Source organism: Panthera onca, chromosome F1 (assembly GCF_046562875.1).
Source record: "Panthera onca isolate mPanOnc1 chromosome F1, mPanOnc1 haplotype 2, whole genome shotgun sequence".
Classification (NCBI taxonomy): Eukaryota; Metazoa; Chordata; class Mammalia; order Carnivora; family Felidae; genus Panthera; species Panthera onca.
This window is the reverse complement of record NC_138355.1, coordinates 71,491,868-71,512,537: the sequence shown is the minus strand read 5'-3', so window position 1 is coordinate 71,512,537 and position 20,670 is coordinate 71,491,868. Positions and strand designations below refer to the sequence as shown.

At 41.7% G+C, this 20,670-nt stretch overlaps 1 protein-coding gene across 5 annotated transcripts in view; it reads right to left on the bottom strand.

Annotated features, from left to right (window-relative positions):
- Nucleotides 1–20,670, bottom strand: part of NUP210L (nucleoporin 210 like) — an 87,923-nt gene that overhangs the window by 16,512 nt on the left and 50,741 nt on the right. For 4 of the 5 annotated variants that reach the window (XM_060644820.3, XM_060644823.3, XM_060644821.3 and 1 more), the window contains 16 exons: nucleotides 16,572–16,764; nucleotides 14,711–14,799; nucleotides 14,183–14,287; nucleotides 13,778–13,879; nucleotides 12,706–12,834; nucleotides 12,249–12,376; nucleotides 11,323–11,455; nucleotides 10,602–10,664; nucleotides 10,057–10,236; nucleotides 9,363–9,443; nucleotides 9,137–9,268; nucleotides 6,600–6,758; nucleotides 5,195–5,286; nucleotides 2,675–2,849; nucleotides 1,351–1,526; nucleotides 315–532 (listed from right to left, as the gene is read on the bottom strand). In XM_060644820.3, the coding sequence (XP_060500803.3) occupies nucleotides 315–532; nucleotides 1,351–1,526; nucleotides 2,675–2,849; nucleotides 5,195–5,286; nucleotides 6,600–6,758; nucleotides 9,137–9,268; nucleotides 9,363–9,443; nucleotides 10,057–10,236; nucleotides 10,602–10,664; nucleotides 11,323–11,455; nucleotides 12,249–12,376; nucleotides 12,706–12,834; nucleotides 13,778–13,879; nucleotides 14,183–14,287; nucleotides 14,711–14,799; nucleotides 16,572–16,764 (2,155 nt within the window). The remainder of the gene's footprint in view (nucleotides 1–314; nucleotides 533–1,350; nucleotides 1,527–2,674; nucleotides 2,850–5,194; nucleotides 5,287–6,599; nucleotides 6,759–9,136; nucleotides 9,269–9,362; nucleotides 9,444–10,056; nucleotides 10,237–10,601; nucleotides 10,665–11,322; nucleotides 11,456–12,248; nucleotides 12,377–12,705; nucleotides 12,835–13,777; nucleotides 13,880–14,182; nucleotides 14,288–14,710; nucleotides 14,800–16,571; nucleotides 16,765–20,670) is intronic. The other variant, XM_060644824.3, reaches the window with a different exon arrangement.

Below are 20,670 nucleotides of genomic sequence, written 5' to 3'. Positions count from 1 at the left end.
TTTAAAATCATTTTGAGGGGTGCCTGGGTGGCTTAGTCGGTTAAGCATCCGACCTTGGCTCAGGTCATGATCTCGCGGTCCGTGAGTTCGAGCCCTGCGTCGGGCTCTGTGCTGACAGCTCAGAGCCTGGAGCTTGTTTCAGATTCTGCATCTCCCTCTCTCGCTGACCCTCCCCCGTTCATGCTCTCTCTCTCTGTCTCAAAAATAAGTAAACGTTAAGAAAAAATTTTAAATCATTTTGAAAAGTTTGTCTAAGGAATGAGTGCTTTCTCATCCTGTCGACTGTACAGTTAAGAAAGGGAAGGTGTCCGGACCGTCATGGTTGAGGAGGTGAGTCCTGAAGCAGATGACGTCTCCAACCAAGGTGTGCTGGGTGTCTGGTTCGATGGCGTGCTCCACAGCAACAGGGACATAATCTGCCACACCTGGGTGCCTCCGGTCCCAGATTCCCAAAAGCGTCACCCCCGTGCTCACGGCCTGAGCCATGTAAGTGTAGTTCCCACTCCCTGGCCCAATCAGGAGCAGATCATCTCTGAAAGGAAACGAGAAAGGCAGACGTCTCTGAAAATCACAGTTAGGACACAGTTCTGGTGGCAGAGCTCTGCTCACAGCATTTTCTGTTCAACAGCTCAAAGGTTCAGAAGGAATTCTTTTTTAAGTTTTTTATTTATCTAAGTGACCTCTATACCCCACATGGGGCTCGAACTCACAACCCTAAGATCAAGAGTCACGTGCTTTACTGAGCCAGGCAGGGATCCTGAGAAAGAGTTCTATGGTGGAGGGCAAGCAAGGGGTGGCCAGGGGTCAGGTCTATTACCTTCATACACAGAGGAGCCAGTAAGCCCCTTTTTTTAAATTAAGAATTTGTTTTCCAGTACAGCTTTTTTCCTTTTTTAAGTTTACTTATTTATTTTGAAAGAGAGTGCATGCAAGTGGGGGAGGGGTTAAGGAGGGAGGAGAGAGGATCCCAAGCAGGCTCCTTAGCACAGAGACTGACGTGGGGCGCAATCCCCCAAATGGTGAGATCATGACCTGAGCCAAAATCAAGAGTCAGACGCCCAACTGAATGAGTCACCCAGGCGCCCCTCCAGTACAGCTTTTGGTAATAATACTCCAACCAGCTCCCTATGGGAGCTTTGTGTGAATTAGGGCTTGACAGATTCAAGACACCCTGAAATTCTTCATTAACCAGCCAACACCATTCTGGTGTTTTCCATTCTAATGAAAAAAAATAAAGATCAGATTCTGAGTAGAGAGCACGAGAGGAATTTACTGGAGTTACACTGTATAACCCTAGCCCATCCGCACAACTTCTACCACAGCATGCACACCACTCCTTCGGCCCCACACCTGTTCAGAGCCAGATGAAGCTGGGTGTTGTGTGTGTGGAATTTCTCTCCGATGCTGTTATAAAACTGGACAGTGAAGGCGAGCGACACACCCACAGGAAAGGCTGCCAGAGTCCTCCCGCGGGCTGTGTACAGCACAGGTCGGCTGCTCATCCGAAGGTATGTCACTGGTGCCACCTGCGGGGGAAGGACCATTGGAGAGGAGCAGTGACGGATGAAGTTAACAGTCCGCAATAAACGGTGTGCTGCTTTCACGGGAAGCAGCTCCTGATGTGAGAGGACTTAAATCAGAGTAGTAAGAAATGGGACAGTACGGGAAACGGTTCCTTAGTTATCAAAGCTGCAGGAGTGTGGAGAGAAGCTGGAGCTTCCTGAGGAAAAGACTGCAGACACTTCACCTGTTTTGTGCAGAGGGCTCCTCCATACTGATTGCTACAGAACTGATCATTTATCAAGAATACTGTAGCTTGGGTTTTCACACTGTGCGAGATAAGGTGTGAAGCAGCGAAGCAGCCCAGCTTTGCACCCCCTCGCCCCACCCTTCAGAGCCTCATTTAACCGTGCTAGGTCTCAGATTTACTATCAGCTCAGTGCAGATAGCGATGCTGATCTCACAGGGTTTCTGTGCTAGTCAGAAGAGATTAACACACGAGAGAACACAGTGGCTGGAATACGGGAGGTATTTGATGCTTACAAAATACTTTTTTGTGTGTTAGACTAAATTTTTTTTCAATATATGAAATTTATTGTCAAATTGGTTTCCATACAACACCCAGTGCTCATCCCAAAAGGTGCCCTCCTCAATACTCATCACCCACCCTCCCCTCCCTCCCACCCCTCATCAACCCTCAGTTTGTTCTCAGTTTTAAGAATCTCTTATGCTTTGGCTCTCTCCCACTCTAACCTCTTTTTTTTTTTTTTTCCTTCCCCTCCTCCATGGGTTTCTTTTAAGTTTCTCAGGATCCACATAAGAGTGAAAACATGGTATCTGTCTTTCTCTGTATGGCTTATTTCACTTAGCATCACACTCTCCTAGACTAAATTTTTAAATTCTAACATCAAAGCCTAATTTTGATAGCAATAGCTCTACCCTTCTCCGACATCCTTTTGCCAAAGCTGCTCAGAAGTGTGCCAGTTTGAGGCTAATCCCTTTTGTGGCAAGGCCTCTAAAGACCACTTTAATTTGATGGCTTGTACCCACATCAACAGTGTCTTATCTTCCAGTTTGTTCTGACTTCCAGAGAAGTTTCTAGTTCTCAAACCGGGAAATCTGCCTCTCAGGCCATGGTATTACTTTATTTTTGTGAGTAAGTCCTTGAACTCACCTGAACTCCAGTTATGGTTGTTTGGTTGACTCCAAAAGGTTCTACAGAAGTGACTTCCAACACGGCAGTGCCTGCAATGGAACCGGCTTTCAGAAGCCCTTCACCATCCTCCTCGATGACAGATGAATTAGGGAAGCACCTGAGAACACGGGAACTCACAAAGGCGGCCCCTTCTCTAGGGAACAAATGGAACAAGTAGCATCTCTTGGGGGCTCTGACCAGAAAGAAAGGAGTAGGGATTGCCAGGATCCCCGTTAGAGGCTGTACTCTGAAGAAAATGCCTGCCATTCTCCATGTTATGTGCTTATTTGTTCCTTAAGCAAAAGTCTGCCTTTGGATTATGCCTGTGTCTTTTATTTTATTTTAATTTTATTTTTTTATTATTTTTAGGTTTTATTATTTATAAAAAAATTTTTATTTTAATTCACATCCAAGTTAGTTAGCATATAGTACAATAATGATTTCAGGAGTAGAATCCAGTGATTTATCCCCCACATACAACACCCAATGCTCATCTCAACGAGTGCTCTCCTTAATGCCCATCACTCATTTAGCCCATGCCCCCACCCAGACCCCCCCCATCAACCCTCTGTTCTCTGTATTTAAGAGTCTCTTATATTTTGCCCCCTCCCTATTTTTATATTATTTTTGCTTCCCTTCCCTTATGTTCATCTGTTTTGTATCTTAAATTCCACGTATAAGTGAAGTCTTTCTCTAACTTTGCTTAGCATTATACAATCTAGTTCTATCCATGTTATTGCAAATGGCAAGATTTCATTCTTTTTGACTGCCAAGTATTACTCCATTGTATATATGTACCACATCTTCTTTATCCATTCATCTGTCGATGGACATTTTGGCTCTTTCCATACTTTGGCTATTGTCAATAGTGATGCCATAAACATTGGGGTGCATGTGCCCCTTTGAAAGAGTATACTATATCCCTTGGATAAATTCCTAGTAGTGCAATTGCTGGGTCGTAAGGTAATTCTATTTTTAATTTTTTGAGGAACCTCCATACTGTCTTCTAGAGTGGCTGTACCAGTTTGCATACCCATTAACAGTGCAAAAGCGATCCTCTTTCTCCCCATCCTCGCCAACATCTGTTGTTGCCTGAGTTGTTAATGTTAGCCATTCTGACAGGTGTGAGGTGGTATCTCATTGTGGTTTTGATTTGTATTTGATGATGAGTGATGTTGAGCATTTTTTCATGTTTCTGTTAGTCATCTGGATGTCTTCTTTGGAAAAGTGTCCATTCATGTCTTTTGCCCATTTCTTCACTGGATTATTTGTTTTTTGGGTGTTGAGTTTGGTAAGTTCTTTATAGATTTTGGATACTAACCCTTTATCTGATATGTCATTTGCAAGTATCTTCTCCCATTCCGTCAGTTGCCTTTTAGTTTTGCTGACTATTTCCTTCGCCGTGCAGAAGCTTTTTATTTTGATGAGGTCCCAACAGTTCACTTTTTGCTTTTGTTTCCCTTGCCTCTAGAGACGTGTTGAGTAAGAAGCTGCTGCAGCTGAGGTCAAAGAGGTTTTTGCCTGCTTTCTCCTCTAGAATTTTGATGGCTTCCTGTCTTACACTTTAGGTCTGCCCATGTCTTTAAAAATCAAATCCCGGGGTGCCTGGGTGGCTCAGTCGGTTGAGCGGCCGACTTCAGCTCAGGTCATGATCTCGCAGTCCGTGGGTTCGAGTCCCGCGTCGGGCTCTGTGCTGACAGCTCAGAGCCTGGAGCCTGTTTCGGATTCTGTGTCTCCCTCTCTCTGACCCTCCCCCGTTCTTGCTCTGTCTCTCTCTGTCTCAAAAATAAATAAACGTTAAAAAAAATAATAAAGTTAGAACCTTTAAAAAAAATAAATAAATAAAAAATAAAAATCAAATCTCATCACATATTTATCATTAAAAAATTATTCAGCTAAAAGGACTGAAAACGGGTATTCAAACAAATAGTTGTATGTGAATGCTCATAACAGCACTATTTGCAACAGCCACAAGGTGAAAACAACCCAAATGTTTGACAACAGATTAAAGGATAAACTAAAGATGTTATATCCATACCATGGAGTATTACTTAGTCATAAAAAAGAATGAAATACTGATACATACTATAATGGAAATGAGCCTCGAAAACATGCTAACTGAAAGAAGCCAATGCAAAAGGTCACACACATGCTGCATGATTCCACGTAAGTGAAATCCACATTCATACAGTGGTTTCCAGAAGCTGAGAGGGTGGGGGAAGACAGGGAGTGACTGCTGATGGGTGATCCTGTGGTGATGATGAAAATATTCTGGAACTAGAGAGAGGTGTCGGCTACACAATACTGTGATACACTAAATGCCACCAAACTGTCCGCTCTAAAATGGTTAATTTGATGTTACATGAATTTCCCTTCAACTAAAAAAAAATTATTATTTGTGTTAGAAAAATCACCTAGAAGGCAACAGTTCTTTCCATGTTCAATGTTTTCCCGAGGGTAAGGTTAACAACCTGGCCTGCCCTTCTCCATTCTCCTCACCTGTTGGTGTGCAGTCTGAACTGGGAATTCATGGGCATCAGAATTCGCTCAGGCTGGCACTCTGGAAAGAACAGTTGGAGTTTTTCAAACACCTATAATGAGAAAATGAGTTCTTCCTCATTTCCGGAGAAGACAAATGGTGACCTCTGCTCACAAACTGACAACTACAAACCCACATCCACCTCACTTCAGCACAGTCTAAGGGTCCATCCACGACGCTCCTTTCCAAATGAGCCACACTTCAAATATACCTCGGTATTCTACAGCACAAATCTAGTATTAGTCCTGCTTCCGACAATATTCACATGGACCACATTCCCTGTATCACTTAGATATTAAGTATAAAATAATTCTGAATTTTCTAATTTTAGCTCTGGTAACCCGAATACAGATTTGAGAACATAAAACCTATAATAACAAATTAGCAAAGGACACTATTCAGGTTTTCTACCTCCTAGGAAAGTGCTCTTTCCTCTGCCCCTCACCGAACCAGAGAAACAAAGCCAAAATAAAGGAAAAAAATAGAAAAAGGAAAAAAAAAAATCAGGCCCAAATTGAGAGGTAAACAAACTTATTCGCCCTCCATAAATGACAATTTTTCTTTTGAACTCTAACAACAACCAGGCCAGTTAGCTTTCAGCCTGAGAACACCTGTAGAAACCAACTGTCTGTGTTTCCACACCTTCCCGGAAGTTAGGCTTAAATCTCCTTCTAAATCTGTGAATATAGCTAAGTGGATGGTATCATAATATCCGTGTTAGGCAGAGCAGTTCAGAAATGAATCCCTCTTTAGTTATTATGGTTTCATATCCTATGTTCATTGTGTGGGGAGTTGAGGAGAGTGCATGTTCTACACTTTCTATTTCTTTATTTATTTTTAATTTACATCCAAGTTAGTTAGCATAAAGTGCAATAATGATTTCAGGAGCAGATTCCAGTGATTCATCCCCTATGGGTTTTTTTTTTTTAATTTTTTAAATGTCCTATTATTTATTTTTGAGAGAGAGAGGGAGAGAGAGAGAAATGGGGGCAGAGAGGAAGGATTCATCCCCTATGTTTAACACTCAGTGCTCATCCCAACAAGTGTCTTCCTTAATGCCCTTTAGCCATTTAGCCCATTCTCCCCCCACCCCACAGCTCCTCCAGCAACCCTCAGTTTGTTCTCTGTATTTAAGAGTCTCTTATGTATTGTCCCCCTCCCTGAATGTTCTACACTTTCTAATAGCAATACTTATATAGACACAATTAGCAAGAATGACAGAGATCTAGAAACTATAAGCCTGTTCTAGGGCTCCCTCTAGCAATTTCTCTACCTCTATCCAGACCAAGCTCCTCATGGATGATAAGAGAGTAGAACCTTCTTCTCCTTGACATGTAAAAATAAGATTTAGGTTTGGGAGCTTACCAGTATCTGAACTTCATCAGACAGTTCCAACAAATCCCCCTCAAGCTGCCCAGAGGAACTGTTCATACAGCGGACAGTGACTTTGATACTGGTCCGACCAGCTGCTTTTGTGTGGACAACCATTGCAAAGTTATTCTCTACTGGGAGCTGTAGGAAAACCTAGAAAACAGAGATGGATTAAGAAATAGTCATTAATTAGGGCACCTGGGTGGTTCAGTTGGTTAAGCATCTGAGTTCAGCTCAGGTCATGATCTCGCTGGTTCGTGGGTTCCGGCGCTGCATCAGGGCCTGTGCCGACAGCTCAGAGTCTGGAGCCTGCTTTGGATTCTGTGTCTCCCTCTCTCTCTGCCCCTCCTCCGCTTGTGTGTTCTGTCTGTCTCTCTAATATAAATATTTAAAAATTAAAAAGAAAAGAAATTCATTAATTATCACTGCACACTTCCCTCTGTGTTGTAACAATAAGGAAAATAGATGCTAGATACGTCTATAGAAAAGAACTAGGGTACCAACGATTATTCTCAGTGTTATTTCTTTTCAAATTCCCAACAACACAGGAACTCCTAAAGTGAACTCTGTGTATAGCACTCACCTAATTCTGGCAAGCCTCTGTGAGAATCTCATGTTATCTTGAAGTTCATCCATGGACAGAAGAATGGAATGAAGGAAGAGTTCCTAAATAGGTTCAGACAGTAGGGCCTGAATTGGGAGAAATGAGGCAATATACCCTCCGGAGCTCAGAGTGGTGGCAAGGAAGCAAGAGGATGAGAAGGAAAGTTCGGGCTTTAGGGCAGTGCTCACACTAGCTGACTGTCTCCCACGGCTTCACTCACCATTCTGGCCCAGACTGGACAAGGCCGTCGGGAAGGCAGGGCCGACACTAAGGCAGGTGTTGAAGTGGACACCTGCCTACCTTTCGGGCACTTGCTTCCAATCCTCTCTCTCCTGCCTTTTTGTTGTCCAGAGCCCTCAAGACCTTTCTTCTAGCTCTCCTTACTCACACAGAGTCCCAAGTTCCAAAATCACCTTTCCCTCCTCCCCTATATAAAAATTCCCTTTTCTTATCTGCAGATCTCAATCAGTTGTCTGGAAGGAAGTCTTATGCTAAAGCAAAGCGGTTTATAATTGTTTGATCTACATGGTGACACCACAGTGCAGGCCGCCTCCCACATGAGGGGCGCTGGAGACCTTTCTCTTCCCATTTCACCCCTTGGTTCGCCTGTGCAGGGTCTAAGGAAGGAGGGGAGACTGTGCGGCTCTCAATCATTTCTTCTCTTGGAGGAGAGTGGTGCTTCATTTTTTTAAAAAATTTTTTAAAATTTCTTTTTAAAGTTTTTATTTATTTATTTTGAGGGAGAGAGAGCAGGGGAGGGGTGGAGAGGGAGAGAGACTCCCAAGCAGGCTCTATGCCATCAGTAAAGAGCCCAATGTGGGGCTCGAACCCATGAACCGTGAGATCATGACATGAGCTGAGGTCAAGTCAGACACTTAACCGACTGAGCCACCAGGCGTCCCTGAATGGTCCTCTAGATAAAGTTGGAGAAAGGGAGAGGTAGGACAGATGCAGAGGCCCAGGCCACCCTGTTCTCACACAACCCCTATTTGCTAGTCAAGAAGAAGAGTTGAATCCCTGTTCAGGACTCTGCCCAACTGCATACAGTTTCCTCTCTCCTCATTCCAAGTATAACTAGGCTCAGGGGACTCCATGACAGACAGGAGTTTCCCTAGACTACAGATCTAGGAATATTTTCAGAAGAGCTGCAAATAGATTTTGTAGCTGTTTTTTAGACTTCTCTTTTCTTTTTAGCTGGCTCCAGAAATACCTTATTAATCATAGCTCCTGTAACCCCTCTGTTCTCTCCCAAGTCCACCTCTGATTCTTCATTCTTGTGGGTACTGAGTCAGGACCTACTGGGTAACCTGGCCACAGGCTCTTCCTTCCAAGGACCTGGGTGGCTGCTTCTGTGCCCAGACCACCTTGGGCAAGCTCTCTCGAACTGATGCTCAGGTGACAGTGGGTAAAGTAGCATCCACCTTTTTCTTTTTTTTCTTTCTCAGGTTTCTGATTAAGGCTTAATGCTATGTGCATTAACACATCAAACGTATTTTCTTTTTTTAAGTTTATTTATTTTGAGACACACACGGGGGGGGGGGGGAGGGGGAGGGAGAGAGAGAGAATCCCAAGCAGCCTTCATGCTCAGCACAGAGCCTGATGTGGGGCTCGAACCCACAAGCCGTGAGATCATGACCTGAGCTGAAATCAAGAGTTGGACACATCACTGACTGAGCCACCTGGGCGCCCCATCAAAGCTATTTATCACCAAGTAGAGGCTCACCTCAGACACACTGCAGGTTCAGTCCCAGACCACCACAATAAAGTAAATATTGCAATAAATTAAGAAAATGAATTTTCTGGTTTTCCAGTGCACATAAAAATTATGTTTGCACTATACTATAGTCTATTAGGTGTGCAATAAATAGCATTATGTCTAAAACAATATATATATCTTAATTAAAATACTTTATTAAAAAATTCATACCTCCGAATGCCTGGGTACCAGATCCAATACATCTCTTTTGCTCATGGACCAATGGAATGTGAGTCCGGGGTTGGCATTGCTGAAGGAGAAAGGAGTCTGGGTACTGGTCACTCCCAGAACATAAACTGGCATCTGAAAAGAAGTGGGGCTGTGCTGTACTGCTGTAAGCCCTGCCCAGCTGGCACTGCATTCCGGAAGGCACTGAGAATGGAGCCACCTGACTGACCTCAGTCGCTGTGATGAGTCGAGTGGCAGGTGCAAGGATCCTAACAGCCCGTAGCTGAACCACCTCAATGTGTACTTCATCCTGTTCAACAGGGAAGCAAGCTTGGATTACAAGGGGCTGTCTGTGCAGTAGGCAGAGATGCTTATGATAACTACTCTGTGCTTATTTGGGGCATTCAACAACAACAACAAAATATGCTATAGATTGTTTTTGTTCCCTAAACAATTTCTTTTTTTTTTTAATGTTTATTCATTTTTGAAAGACAGAGAGAGACAGAGTACAGCAGGGATGGGGCGGAGAGAGAGGGGGAGCACAGAATCAGAAGCAGGCTCCAGGCTCTGAGCTGTCAGCACAGAGTCCGACGTGGGGCTCGAACTCATGGACCGCGAGATCATGACCTGAGCCGAAGTCGGACGCTCAACCGACTGAGCCACCCAGGCGCCCCCCTAAACAATTTCTTAAGGATAGGGACTATGTCTTATAACAATGCCAAATACTCTGTGTTTGTGTGTGTGTGTGTGTGTGTGTTTTATACTAAAGATTACATATTTCCTACGCTTGGTTCAGAGGATGTCAGGTAAAGGACTCAAAGGGTTTTCCTGGGTTGCTGACACCCTCCTCATCACCACCCCACATCCCCCAATATGGTTCTCAGCTGGAAAAGTAGAAGCAGAGCAGAACAAAGAACAAATACCTGGGAAAACACAATGACTTTGCCAGTATCTTCATTTACTGTCTGGATGGTGCCATGGACCACAGCTGTGCCAACTACCTTCCCCGTAACCTGCCCCCTCCTATTCACAACAGCCACAGTCTGGTTGCTGATGGAGAAGTGAATGATAGACTGGGGCTGGGGGCCACCTTCAGACATTACCTGGAATTTAAACATGCCAGTGAATGCCTGGAACATGGGGAGAAATCATATCTCTTTTCCCAATGTTTTGTCCAAGCAACTTGACCTCTTATCTTCCCCCACTTCCCAAGAGACATATCCCACATCAACTCAAATGCAGAAGAAATCCAAGTGCCACACAACATCTATGGGGTTCCAAGAGGTAGGTTACACCCTGTTCTTTAGGGGACAGGAAAGAACTAATTTTGTTCTTTATCAGATCCTGCTGTACTTGGCTGGGAGTAGACAAGAGCAGGCCAATAGGAGGAAGGGTGTGTTTTGTGTTGGAGTGAGGCAGAGTGGGGTGAGAAGAAAGGGTGAATTGTATTTCCTGTCTCTGAGATCACCTGCATCATGTTGGTTGGAATCAGTGTCATTTTCTCTGGAACAAGTCTGAATGGAGGAAACACCTTGAAGAAGAAAAACACAAAGATAACAGGGATGGACTAGAGTCAATTTTGTAACAAATGATCATGCAGCTTATTCTAGGGAAAAAAATCCTATACACAGATGTATTTTACTTCATTTATAAATATAAATTTTATTTACAGTAGCAAAAAATTATAAATGAGAATGCTTAAAAATTATATATCCACTTATCAGAATAAAAGTGGTCATAAGAGAGAATCGTAAAATGCTCTTTCAGGTACCTATCACCCAGCTTCGACAACTACCAATGGCCAACAATGAGCTTTTAATGACATAAAAAAATACTTTTGATATAAGATTAGAATGAAAAAAGAACCAGTATGATTCATCCATGTTAAAATAAGCATGGGGAAAAAGTGAAGGAAATACACCAAAATATTAATAATGGTTGCCTCTAAGTAGTGGAATTATAGGTGATTTTCATGCTGTGTATTTTTTGCCTTCCAAATTTTCTACAAGAAGCATATTACTTTTACACAGAAAAACAAAAACCTAAAGTAAATTACATATTGCTTTAAGAGTCAGACAACTATCATTTTCTTCCATCAAGTGATTTTTAACTTGTGCAAACTAAACAGAAAAAGATGAATAAAGGTAAATGAGCTGAGGTATGGATTTTGGATGAGATGGTTTCCTTACCTCAATCTGGCGAGGGGGTGATGTGAATTTCCTCCCCATCTTGTCCCTGGCAACAGCCACAAGTGTGGTTTGCCCAATAGCAACAGCTCGAAGGATATAATTTTCAGAGTATTTATCCTGCTCCTCCATGAGCCTACAAAGACACATGTGTTTTTAGGTAAGAAAGATTTGATTTTTTTAAAAATGTTTTTATTTATTTTTGAGAGAGAGAGGGTGTGCGTGAGTGGGGGCAGGGCAGAGAGAGAGAGAGAGAGACACAGACAGAGGATCCAAAGTTGGGTCCGTGCTGACCACAGAGAGCCCCATGCGGGGCCTGAACTCACAAACTGTGAGATTATGACCTGAGCTGAAGTCGGACACTTAACCGAGCCACCCGAGAAAGATTTGATTTTAAGAGCAGCCAGTTATGCTTCTTTCTAAGATGCTTTAATTAACATTTTCTGTTCATTTTAACTGTAGTTAGAGGGAACAGCCAGAAAATTAATTTCCAGAGTCAAGACAAAGTTCATGGCAAAGGCAGAAAGCTCCTGAAGGCCAAATATTTATTCCAAGGCTCCAAAGGAATAAGGGCAACGTTGCAAACGCTGGCGAAACTGCAAATCCTAAGCCGCCCTGGATTCTCTGTACTCCCCTTTCACAGAGGGGAGTACCAGCACCTCTGCTTCTAGGGAGATTTCTGAAGGTCCTCTGTCTTGAAGCACCCCAAGGGATATCATCCAAGAAGTTTCATGAGATGGGAGTATTCATGAGATGTGTCGATCTGTCCCACAAAACATATCTGAGAACATGGAAGGGGCACTTTGTACAGAGCTGGATATGGGGAGAGTACGGGCTGAAAGGCCCTGGGACAGAAAAGGAGAGAAGAACACAGGGAGAGCAGGCGCTTGGTGCTCAGCCTGGGGAGGAGGCATTGAGGTGGCACTCACGTCAGGGTGACGATGGCAGAAGCCAACTGCAGTTTAAGCTCCATGTTTCTGAAGTACTTATTTCGGAATGGGCGTTTGGAAGGGCTGAGAGCCCTCACAGTTACTAACACAGTTTTACCTATTTCAACCTAGTTGTTAAAAAAGAAAGGTAATTTTAGTAGGAGTATGTCATTCACCAAGGACAGTCTAATAACTCTTTGAGGGTGACAAAGTGTTTTGTTGCGCTGAATGCTCCCGGTCAGGTTTTGATCAAATGGCCCTAACCCATACGTGCCGGTTTAGCTGCGAGTACTGTTTATCTTATATGTCGGAGCATTGTTCTTTAAGGACAGGTATTTCCATGAACATCACTGAAGGTCCTGGTGCACACACAGGAGCCACATAGACTACGTGAAGTGAGGCTACAGGGTGAAAACGAGGCCTGCTTCTCTGATGCAACACAGCAAATGTCTCTCACCTTATCGATCAGGTCAAGCTCCAGCTCCTGTATGTCTGACACCCTGAGGTAGGCCACTGCTGGACCCAAGAAAGCTAAGCACAGATCATAGACCTCCAAGGTGAGAAATCCAGGATGTACTGGAACTAACTAGAAGGAAGAAGATGGGAGCTGGGTAAAGAAGCACACGTGCCCTGAGCATAATCAAAACAACTATTTTCACTAAAAGCACGAAATACAACAACTTACTTCCTTTGTGATGGGAACTGAGAGGTCACATTACATGTTTTAGGCACAGCACAATATGCACCCTTAACAAATACTAACTGATAAAGAGCAAAGTTTAAGTTGACTGAATTGAGGCAAAATACAACATACATATCCAGCTTCTTAACTACGAATGGGGAAAGGATTTCATGAAGAAAATCCAGTCCATTTATGCTGAAATCACCAGTGCAACGGGGGCCATGGGGCGGGAGGGAAGCAGTGGGAAGACCTGGTTTTCTGTCCTGTGTTGTGGGTCCTGCCCAGCACGGCACCTGCAAGCAGTGCTGAATCCACCCTCTTAAAAACAAACATTATGACCAAGGTAAGTTACATTCCTTTGAGCTTTTAGAAGGAAAGGAAATATACACTTATGCTAATGTAAGCTATTATTTTTATTACTAAAAGTCAACTAAAAGCAAATGCCTTGGCATACTGACTACAAAGATAGCTTAATATATTGAGTTGTCATATCCTGGCTAAAAACATTGTATCCTCAGGTTATAAAGTCGACAGCACATCTAATTAACCACCCTTTGAAATTTATAGAAACGAACCCTCTTTTAATGAAAATCTTACAATTAGATGTCTCCTATACGGTCTCATTTTAACCAGAAGCAAAAATTGCCCAGCTAGTTGAAGGAAAAAAAACAAAAAAAACAAAAAAAACCTTGTTTTTGGTTGGCGAATATATGTAGGTTAAAAAAAAGAGGCAAATGTTACTTTTATAACAAGTTCGAGACACACAATGGCATTTTTTCCCAATCATTTTCGTAAGAATGAGCTTCGACCTGAGACTATCAACCTGGGACCTATCTCTAGAACTTACCTGGACAGAGCTTTCTGCTTCCATGTAAGTGATGGTGACAATGTCCTGCTCACTGCTGTTGACCAAAAAATAACCAGATCCTTCCACAAGGCTAAATATTTCCTATGGAAAGATCAGACAAACAATATTCCATTTTATTCGGTTTATAAATAAGTCAAAGAAAGTAATTCCTAGCTACTGAAGGAAGAGTATGAGATTAAAAGATTAAGGTCAATGGACCAAAGACAAACTATGATTATTAAAGTATTACTACCCAAGGTATTACACGTGTGTTACATATGCTTATCACTGATTTTCAATGTGTAAGGGAGCTTTTTTTTTTTTATTGCCATACATTAACCTTAACAACCTAATACTCTTCCCCTCCAACCAGATCTAATTTCACTAGATCCCTCCAACTTCTACCTTCACATCAGGGTGGTTATAGATGGTGGCGTTTTCAGGCAGTATAGTTACATCATCTACTAGGAGCAGTTCCACGGCCGCAGATCTGGGCGAGTTGGAAAGTTCCTAGAAACACACAGGCACCACAAAGGTGAGTATAAACTTTTAATTCCTCAGCTGACAGAAGATCCCAATGTTCTTTCACATGCCAAAGATAACAGAATCAGAGAGGTGCATAGTTCTCAGAGTTAGTTATAAATGGATTTTTAAGTTATAAATAAATGACGTTTAAAGAAAAGCCTTAAATTTCAGTGATTTCCATTTCTTTCCTTTTTTTTTTAAATTTTTTTATTTGAGAGAGAGAGAGTGCACACGAGCAGGGGAGAGGGGCAGAGGGAAAAAGAGAATCTCAGTGCAGAGCCCAACATGGGGCTTGATCCCATGATCCTGGGATCACAACCTGAGCTGAAACCAAAAGTCGGACACCCAACCGACTGACCCACCCAGGTGCCCCTGATTTCTATTTCTAATATAATAGTCTCCACTTACCTTTGGACTTTTATTCTCTGAATAGCCCACAAAACTGACTCCAATGAGTACAGTCCCTTTTAACTGATGTACCTTAAGGACCTGATGACCTGGAGATATAGGAGAAACAATAACATGTAGAACACAAAAATGTCTCCAGAAAACCAAATTTTGCCCTAGTTTTTCCCAAATGATGTTTTATTGCATAGAGGAAAAATTACTTTGTGGGGAAATACACAAGAAACTGAAAACTGAGTTTTTGTGTTGACTCTGCCGCTATATTCCTAAGGGACCCTGAGCAACCACTTTATTTCTCAGCTTCTTTATTATTTAAAAAAATTTTTTTTACAGAAACAGTTTTTATTCTTTTAAGCTTCTTTATTTTGAGAGAGAGAGAGAGAGAGAGAGAGAGAGAGAGAGAGAGAGATTGAGAGAGCAAGTGGGCAAGGGACGAGAGAGAGGGAGAGAGAGAATCCCAAGCAGGTTCTGAGCTATCAGCATAGAGCCTGGTGCAGGGCCCAAACTCACAAAACTGAGATCATGACCTGAGCCGAAACCCAGAGTTGGACAGTTAACCACGGAGTCAGCCAGGCGCCCCTCCTTGCTACCATTTTTTACACTAACTATACCATACTGTTACAGTATTACAGTATTATGGTATTACAGCATTACAGTATTACATACACTTGAGTACTATGTTTCCACGTTCCCAAGCTCTTAGACTTGTCCTATGGGTAAGTTTCCTGTGGGTGGGGAGAAGGCTGAATCTTTACTTCCCCTTCTCTAGTGTTTCTTATTCCATGAATGGATATACCATCCGTCTAAATGCTCATGCCAGAAATTTAAAGGTTGGCCTTTGTACCCCTTTTTTCTTCACCTTTGGGACTGATCTGTGGTAGACTGCCATATAATTGTGCCTGCTGGTATCCATGCCTTTGAGTAGTTCTCATCCACCTTGACTCTGGTTTTGGCAGCTGACTTGCTTTGGTGAAATGGCAAATGTGATACAAGCAGAGGCTTGAGAAGCAATTACATATGAGGGCTCGCTGGCCTCTCAGGACCTCTGCTTGTTCCTCTGGCCCTTCTGTAGGATTCACTCACTTTATTTGGCTCATTTTTCTGTCTCCTCTTTCTATTGCCCCTGCAATGTTAAGGTCTCAGTGTCAATGTTACTTTCTCAGGTGGCCTTCTCTGTTCTGAACTAGGTTAGGTTCTCCTGTTGTAAATCTTAAAGCACCTCATAGCTGCCCATCAAAACACCTAACACAGTTGTAATGTTTGAAGTCTATTAAGGCAGAGGCCGCGACTATCTCACGTACCACTCCACCTTCAGGTGCCTAGCACAGGCCCTTACATTTAATAGCACCCCAGTAAATATTTTCTAATAAATGAATAAAATTTTCATTATTAGGTAAATAATAGGCAATAAATATATTTTAAAAAGTAATTTTACATTCTTGTGAGAAATACTGCATCCTAGACCCTAGCTTTGCAACCAAGGAAATCTACATTTATGTTTGCTAAAACATACAATAATCAAAGATGAAAGGAGAGGTATGATAAAATCTAAAATAAACTGTCACCAAGGTGCCTGGGTGGCTCAGTCAGTCAAGTGTCCAACTTCGGCTCAGGTCACGATCTCGCGGTCCGTGAGTTCGAGCCCCGTGTCGGGCTCTGTGCTGACAGCTCAGAGCCTGGAGCCTGCTTCCGATTCTGTGCCTCCCTCTCTCTCTGCCCCTCCCCCGCTCGTGCTCTGTCTCTCAAAAATAAACAAACATGAAAAAATATATATATAAATAAAATAAACCATCACTCAAGGGAAATACTTAGTGCAGAAACATTTAGCAGGTTATGTGAAAGGGTGTGTAAGTCACCATAATACCATGCAGCCGGGTCTGTCCACTGCCATCATCCTTTGCTACCATCTCCACTGAATTATAATCTTCAAAATGAGCTAGTGTTTCATTTGAGGATTTCCATTCTAGCATTAGTGAACTGAAATTATCAAACTTTCTCCTGTGCTGATCAAACACTGCCAGTTCCAAGACTGTGTCCCTCAGGCTTGATACAGGAATCTGCATTAAAAAAATAAAAAAGAAGAAGAAAAGCAAAGCAAGGCGCTTGAGTGGCTTGGTCAATTAAGTGTCTGACTCTTGGTTTCTGCTCAGGTCATGATCTCATGGTTCGTGGGTTCAAGCCCCACATTGGTCTCTGTGCTGACAGCATGGAGCCTGCTTGGGATTCTTTCTCTCCCTCTTTCTCTGTGCCTCCCCCACTCACACTCATGCTCTCTCTCAAAATTTAAAAAAAAAGAAATAAAAAAAGGAAAAAAACAACACAGGAGGCAGTAAGATATCCCTGAAGCTAGGGCTCATGTTTCTCCCAATCTATTTTCTTTGACAATTTTCAAACCAACAGATATGATGAAGGAATAGTATAATGAGTACCGAGACACATCTCACCTGGATTCACCATTTGTGTTATCTGTCTCTCCCTCTAATTTCCTACCCTCCAACCAAGTGTGTGTGTCTGGTTTTTTTTTTTTTTTAATGTTTGTTTATTTTCGAGAGAGAGAGAGAAACAGAGTGTGAACAGGGGAGGCGCAGAGAGAGAGGGAGACACAGAACCTGAAGCAGGCTCCTGGCTCCGAGCTGTCAGCACAAAGCTCAACGCGGGGCCCAAACCCACAAAGCACGAGATTATGACCTGAGCCGAAGTTGGATGCTTAACCAACTGAGCCCACTCAGGTGCCCTTGGGTTATTTTTTGCTAAATGATGTAAATATCATGACGCTTTACCCCTAAGTAATTTAGCATGCATTTTCTAAGAATGCGAATATTCTAAGAAAAACCGTATTAGCACACACAAGAATATTAATTCAGTTTCATCTAATATACAGTCAATATTTATTTTTCCCCAATGTCCCTCAAAGTATCTTCTATACCTGTGTTTTATTTTTGATCTAGATTTGATCTTGATAGATATATATTCTTATGAAACATATATAACATACATCATGTGAAAGGATGACTCAACATCATAAAAATTTCAGTTATTCTGAATTTATCTATAAATTTAACATAATACCCACAAATATACCTGGAATTGAGGAAATCTATATCCAACAATTAGCTGACCACAAAGCTAACCTAGCAGAAACTTTGGTGGCCACAGAGGACAAAGAATACAGACATTACCGAACTAGTTCAGAAAAGGTTACTAAACCACTACCACAACAAAAAACAGTAACTACCACAAAACCTATTAAGGGGAACAATATGATTTCAGAATTGCTAGATTATGTTATTTAAAATGTCAACTTTTTGGGGCACCTGGGTGGCTCAGTCAGTTAAGCGTCCGACTTTGGCTCAGGTCATGATCTCATGGTTCGTGGGTTTGAGCCCTGCTTTGGGCTCTGTGTTGACAGCTCAGAACCTGGAGCCTGCTTTGGTTTCTGTGTCTCCCTCTCTCTGCCCCTCTCCTGCTCACACTCTCTCTCTCAAATATAAATAAACATTTAAAAAATATACAAAATGTCAAGTTTTCAACAAAAAATTATTAGAGATGCAAGGAAACAATAAAAGTACAGCCCATATATAGGAAAAAAAGCAGCTGACAGAAACTGTCCCTGCAGATGCTCAGACACTGGACTTACTAGACAAAGAGTTTTTTTTTAATTAAAATTTTTTTTTTTTAATTTAAGAGAGAGAAGGAGAGAGAGAGTGTGCAGGGGGGAGAGGGGCAAAGGGAGAGAGAAACTGCTCTGTGTTCAGTGCAGAGCTCAACGCCTGGCTTGATTCCATGACTCTGGGATCATGACCTGAGCTGATACCAACAGTGAGGTGCTCAACCCTTTGAGCCACCCAGGTGCCCCGAGAAAAAGACTTTTAGTCAACTATTTTGCTCAAAGAACTAAAGAAATTCATGTCTAAATAACTAAAGAAAAGTATGAAAATAATGTCTCATATATAGAGAATAAATAAAAGACCAAAATTAAATTATGAAGTTGAAAAGTGTAATAACTGAAATGAAAATTTCTCTACAGGAACTCAACAGCAGATCTGAACAGCCAGAAGAAAGAATCAGAAAGCTTCAAAATAAATCAAATGAGATGATCTAGTCTGATGAACAGAAGGAAAAAAGAATGAAGAAAAATGAACAGCATCAGAGACTCATAGGACACCACTGAGTGTGTTAACATATGTAAAATGAGAGTCCTAAAAGGAAAAGAGAGAGAAAAAAGAGGAAGAAAGGATATTTGAAGAAACAACGGCTAGAAACTTCCCAAGTTGATGAAAAACATTAAACATCCAAGAAGTGCAAAGAACTCCAGGTAGGATAAATTCAATGATACATACATCTAGACACATAATAATCAAACTTTCCAAAGTCAAAGAGAAAGACAGAATCATAAAAGCAGAAAGAGAGAGGATTAACACCTAATTTCTTATAAGAAACCACAGAAGCCAATGATGAAAGAAGAAGACTGCCAGCTTAGAATTCTATACTGAGCACAATAATCCTTGAAAAATGAAAGAGAAATTAAGACATTCCTGGATGTAACAAAAACAGAAAGTTTTTGTTGCTTACAGTAGACCTGCCCTACAAGAAAGAAAAGGGGGTCCTTCAGGCTGAAATGAAAGGCAACTAGACAGGAACCTGAATCCCCATGAAGGAATGAATAAAGAGCCTGGTAAAGATAACTACATAGGTAAATATGCAAGACAATATAAACATACTTTTGTTTGTAGTTCTTTTTTTCCTGTCCCATTTAAAAGATAAATGGATAAAGCAATAATTATAAATCTATTTGATGGTCATGCATGTATAAAGACTATGACAATAATAGCACAAACGAAGGAGAAGAAATGGAGTTTAATAGGAACAATGGTTTTGTACACTATTGAAATTAAACTGGTATTATTCCAAACTAGACTGTTAAAGTTTAAGATGTTAAGTGTATACCCTAGGGCAACAACTAATAAAATAACCCCAAGTAATATATTAAAGGAAGGACAAGAGAATTAAAATGTTACACTAGAAATATTTAACACAAAAGAAGGAAGTGAAAGAAGAACAAAAAAGGCGTATGCTAAATAGCAAAATGGTCGATGTAAATCCGACCTAATCAATAATTACATTAAATGTAAATAGATGACACACTCCAATCAAAAGGCAGAGATTAGCAGAATGGATAAAAAAAAAACAAAAACAAAACCATGATCCAACTGTATACTGTGATAAGACATACACTTTAGATTCAAAGACACAAAGAAACAAAATATAAAATGAAAAAAAAAAAAAAGATATGCTATACAAACAGTAACCAAAAGAGAGCTAGAATGGTTCTACTAGTATCAGAAAAAAAAGACTCGGGGTGCCTGGGTGGCTCAGTTGGTTAAGTGTCCGACTACAGCTTGGGTCATGATCTTGCTATCCTGTGAGTTTGAGCCCTGCGTCAGGTTCTGTGCTGACAGCTCAGAGCCTGGAGCCTGCTCTGGATTCTGTCTCTCCCTTTCTCTGCCTCTCTCCTGCTCGCACTCTGTCTCTGTCTCTCTCTCAAAAATGTAATTGAAAATTAAACAAAGAAAAAAGAAAAAAGAAAAAATAGACTTTAAGACAAAAGTTGTCACCAGGGACAAAGAAGGACCTTTTGTAGGGATAAAAGGATGTTTTATAATAAAGAAATGGTTTGGCTTTTGTCCTGAGTTCCTGAGAAGTAACCCCTAAACCCCTGGAATTTCCTGAGTAACAGGAGTATATCCATTATTCATGGTGGGGCTTATGGATCACACCTGACTTTATACTGAGATGATTCAGGATGGGCATTGGTCAGGCCAGAAAAACCAACCATATGACTAGAGGGATGGGGCTTTGAGCTGGCTGACATCAACCCAACTTTCAGGGAGGGAAGGGGAGCTGGAGTGAGTTCAACCACATGGTCAATGATTTAATCAATCATATTTACATAATGAAGCCCC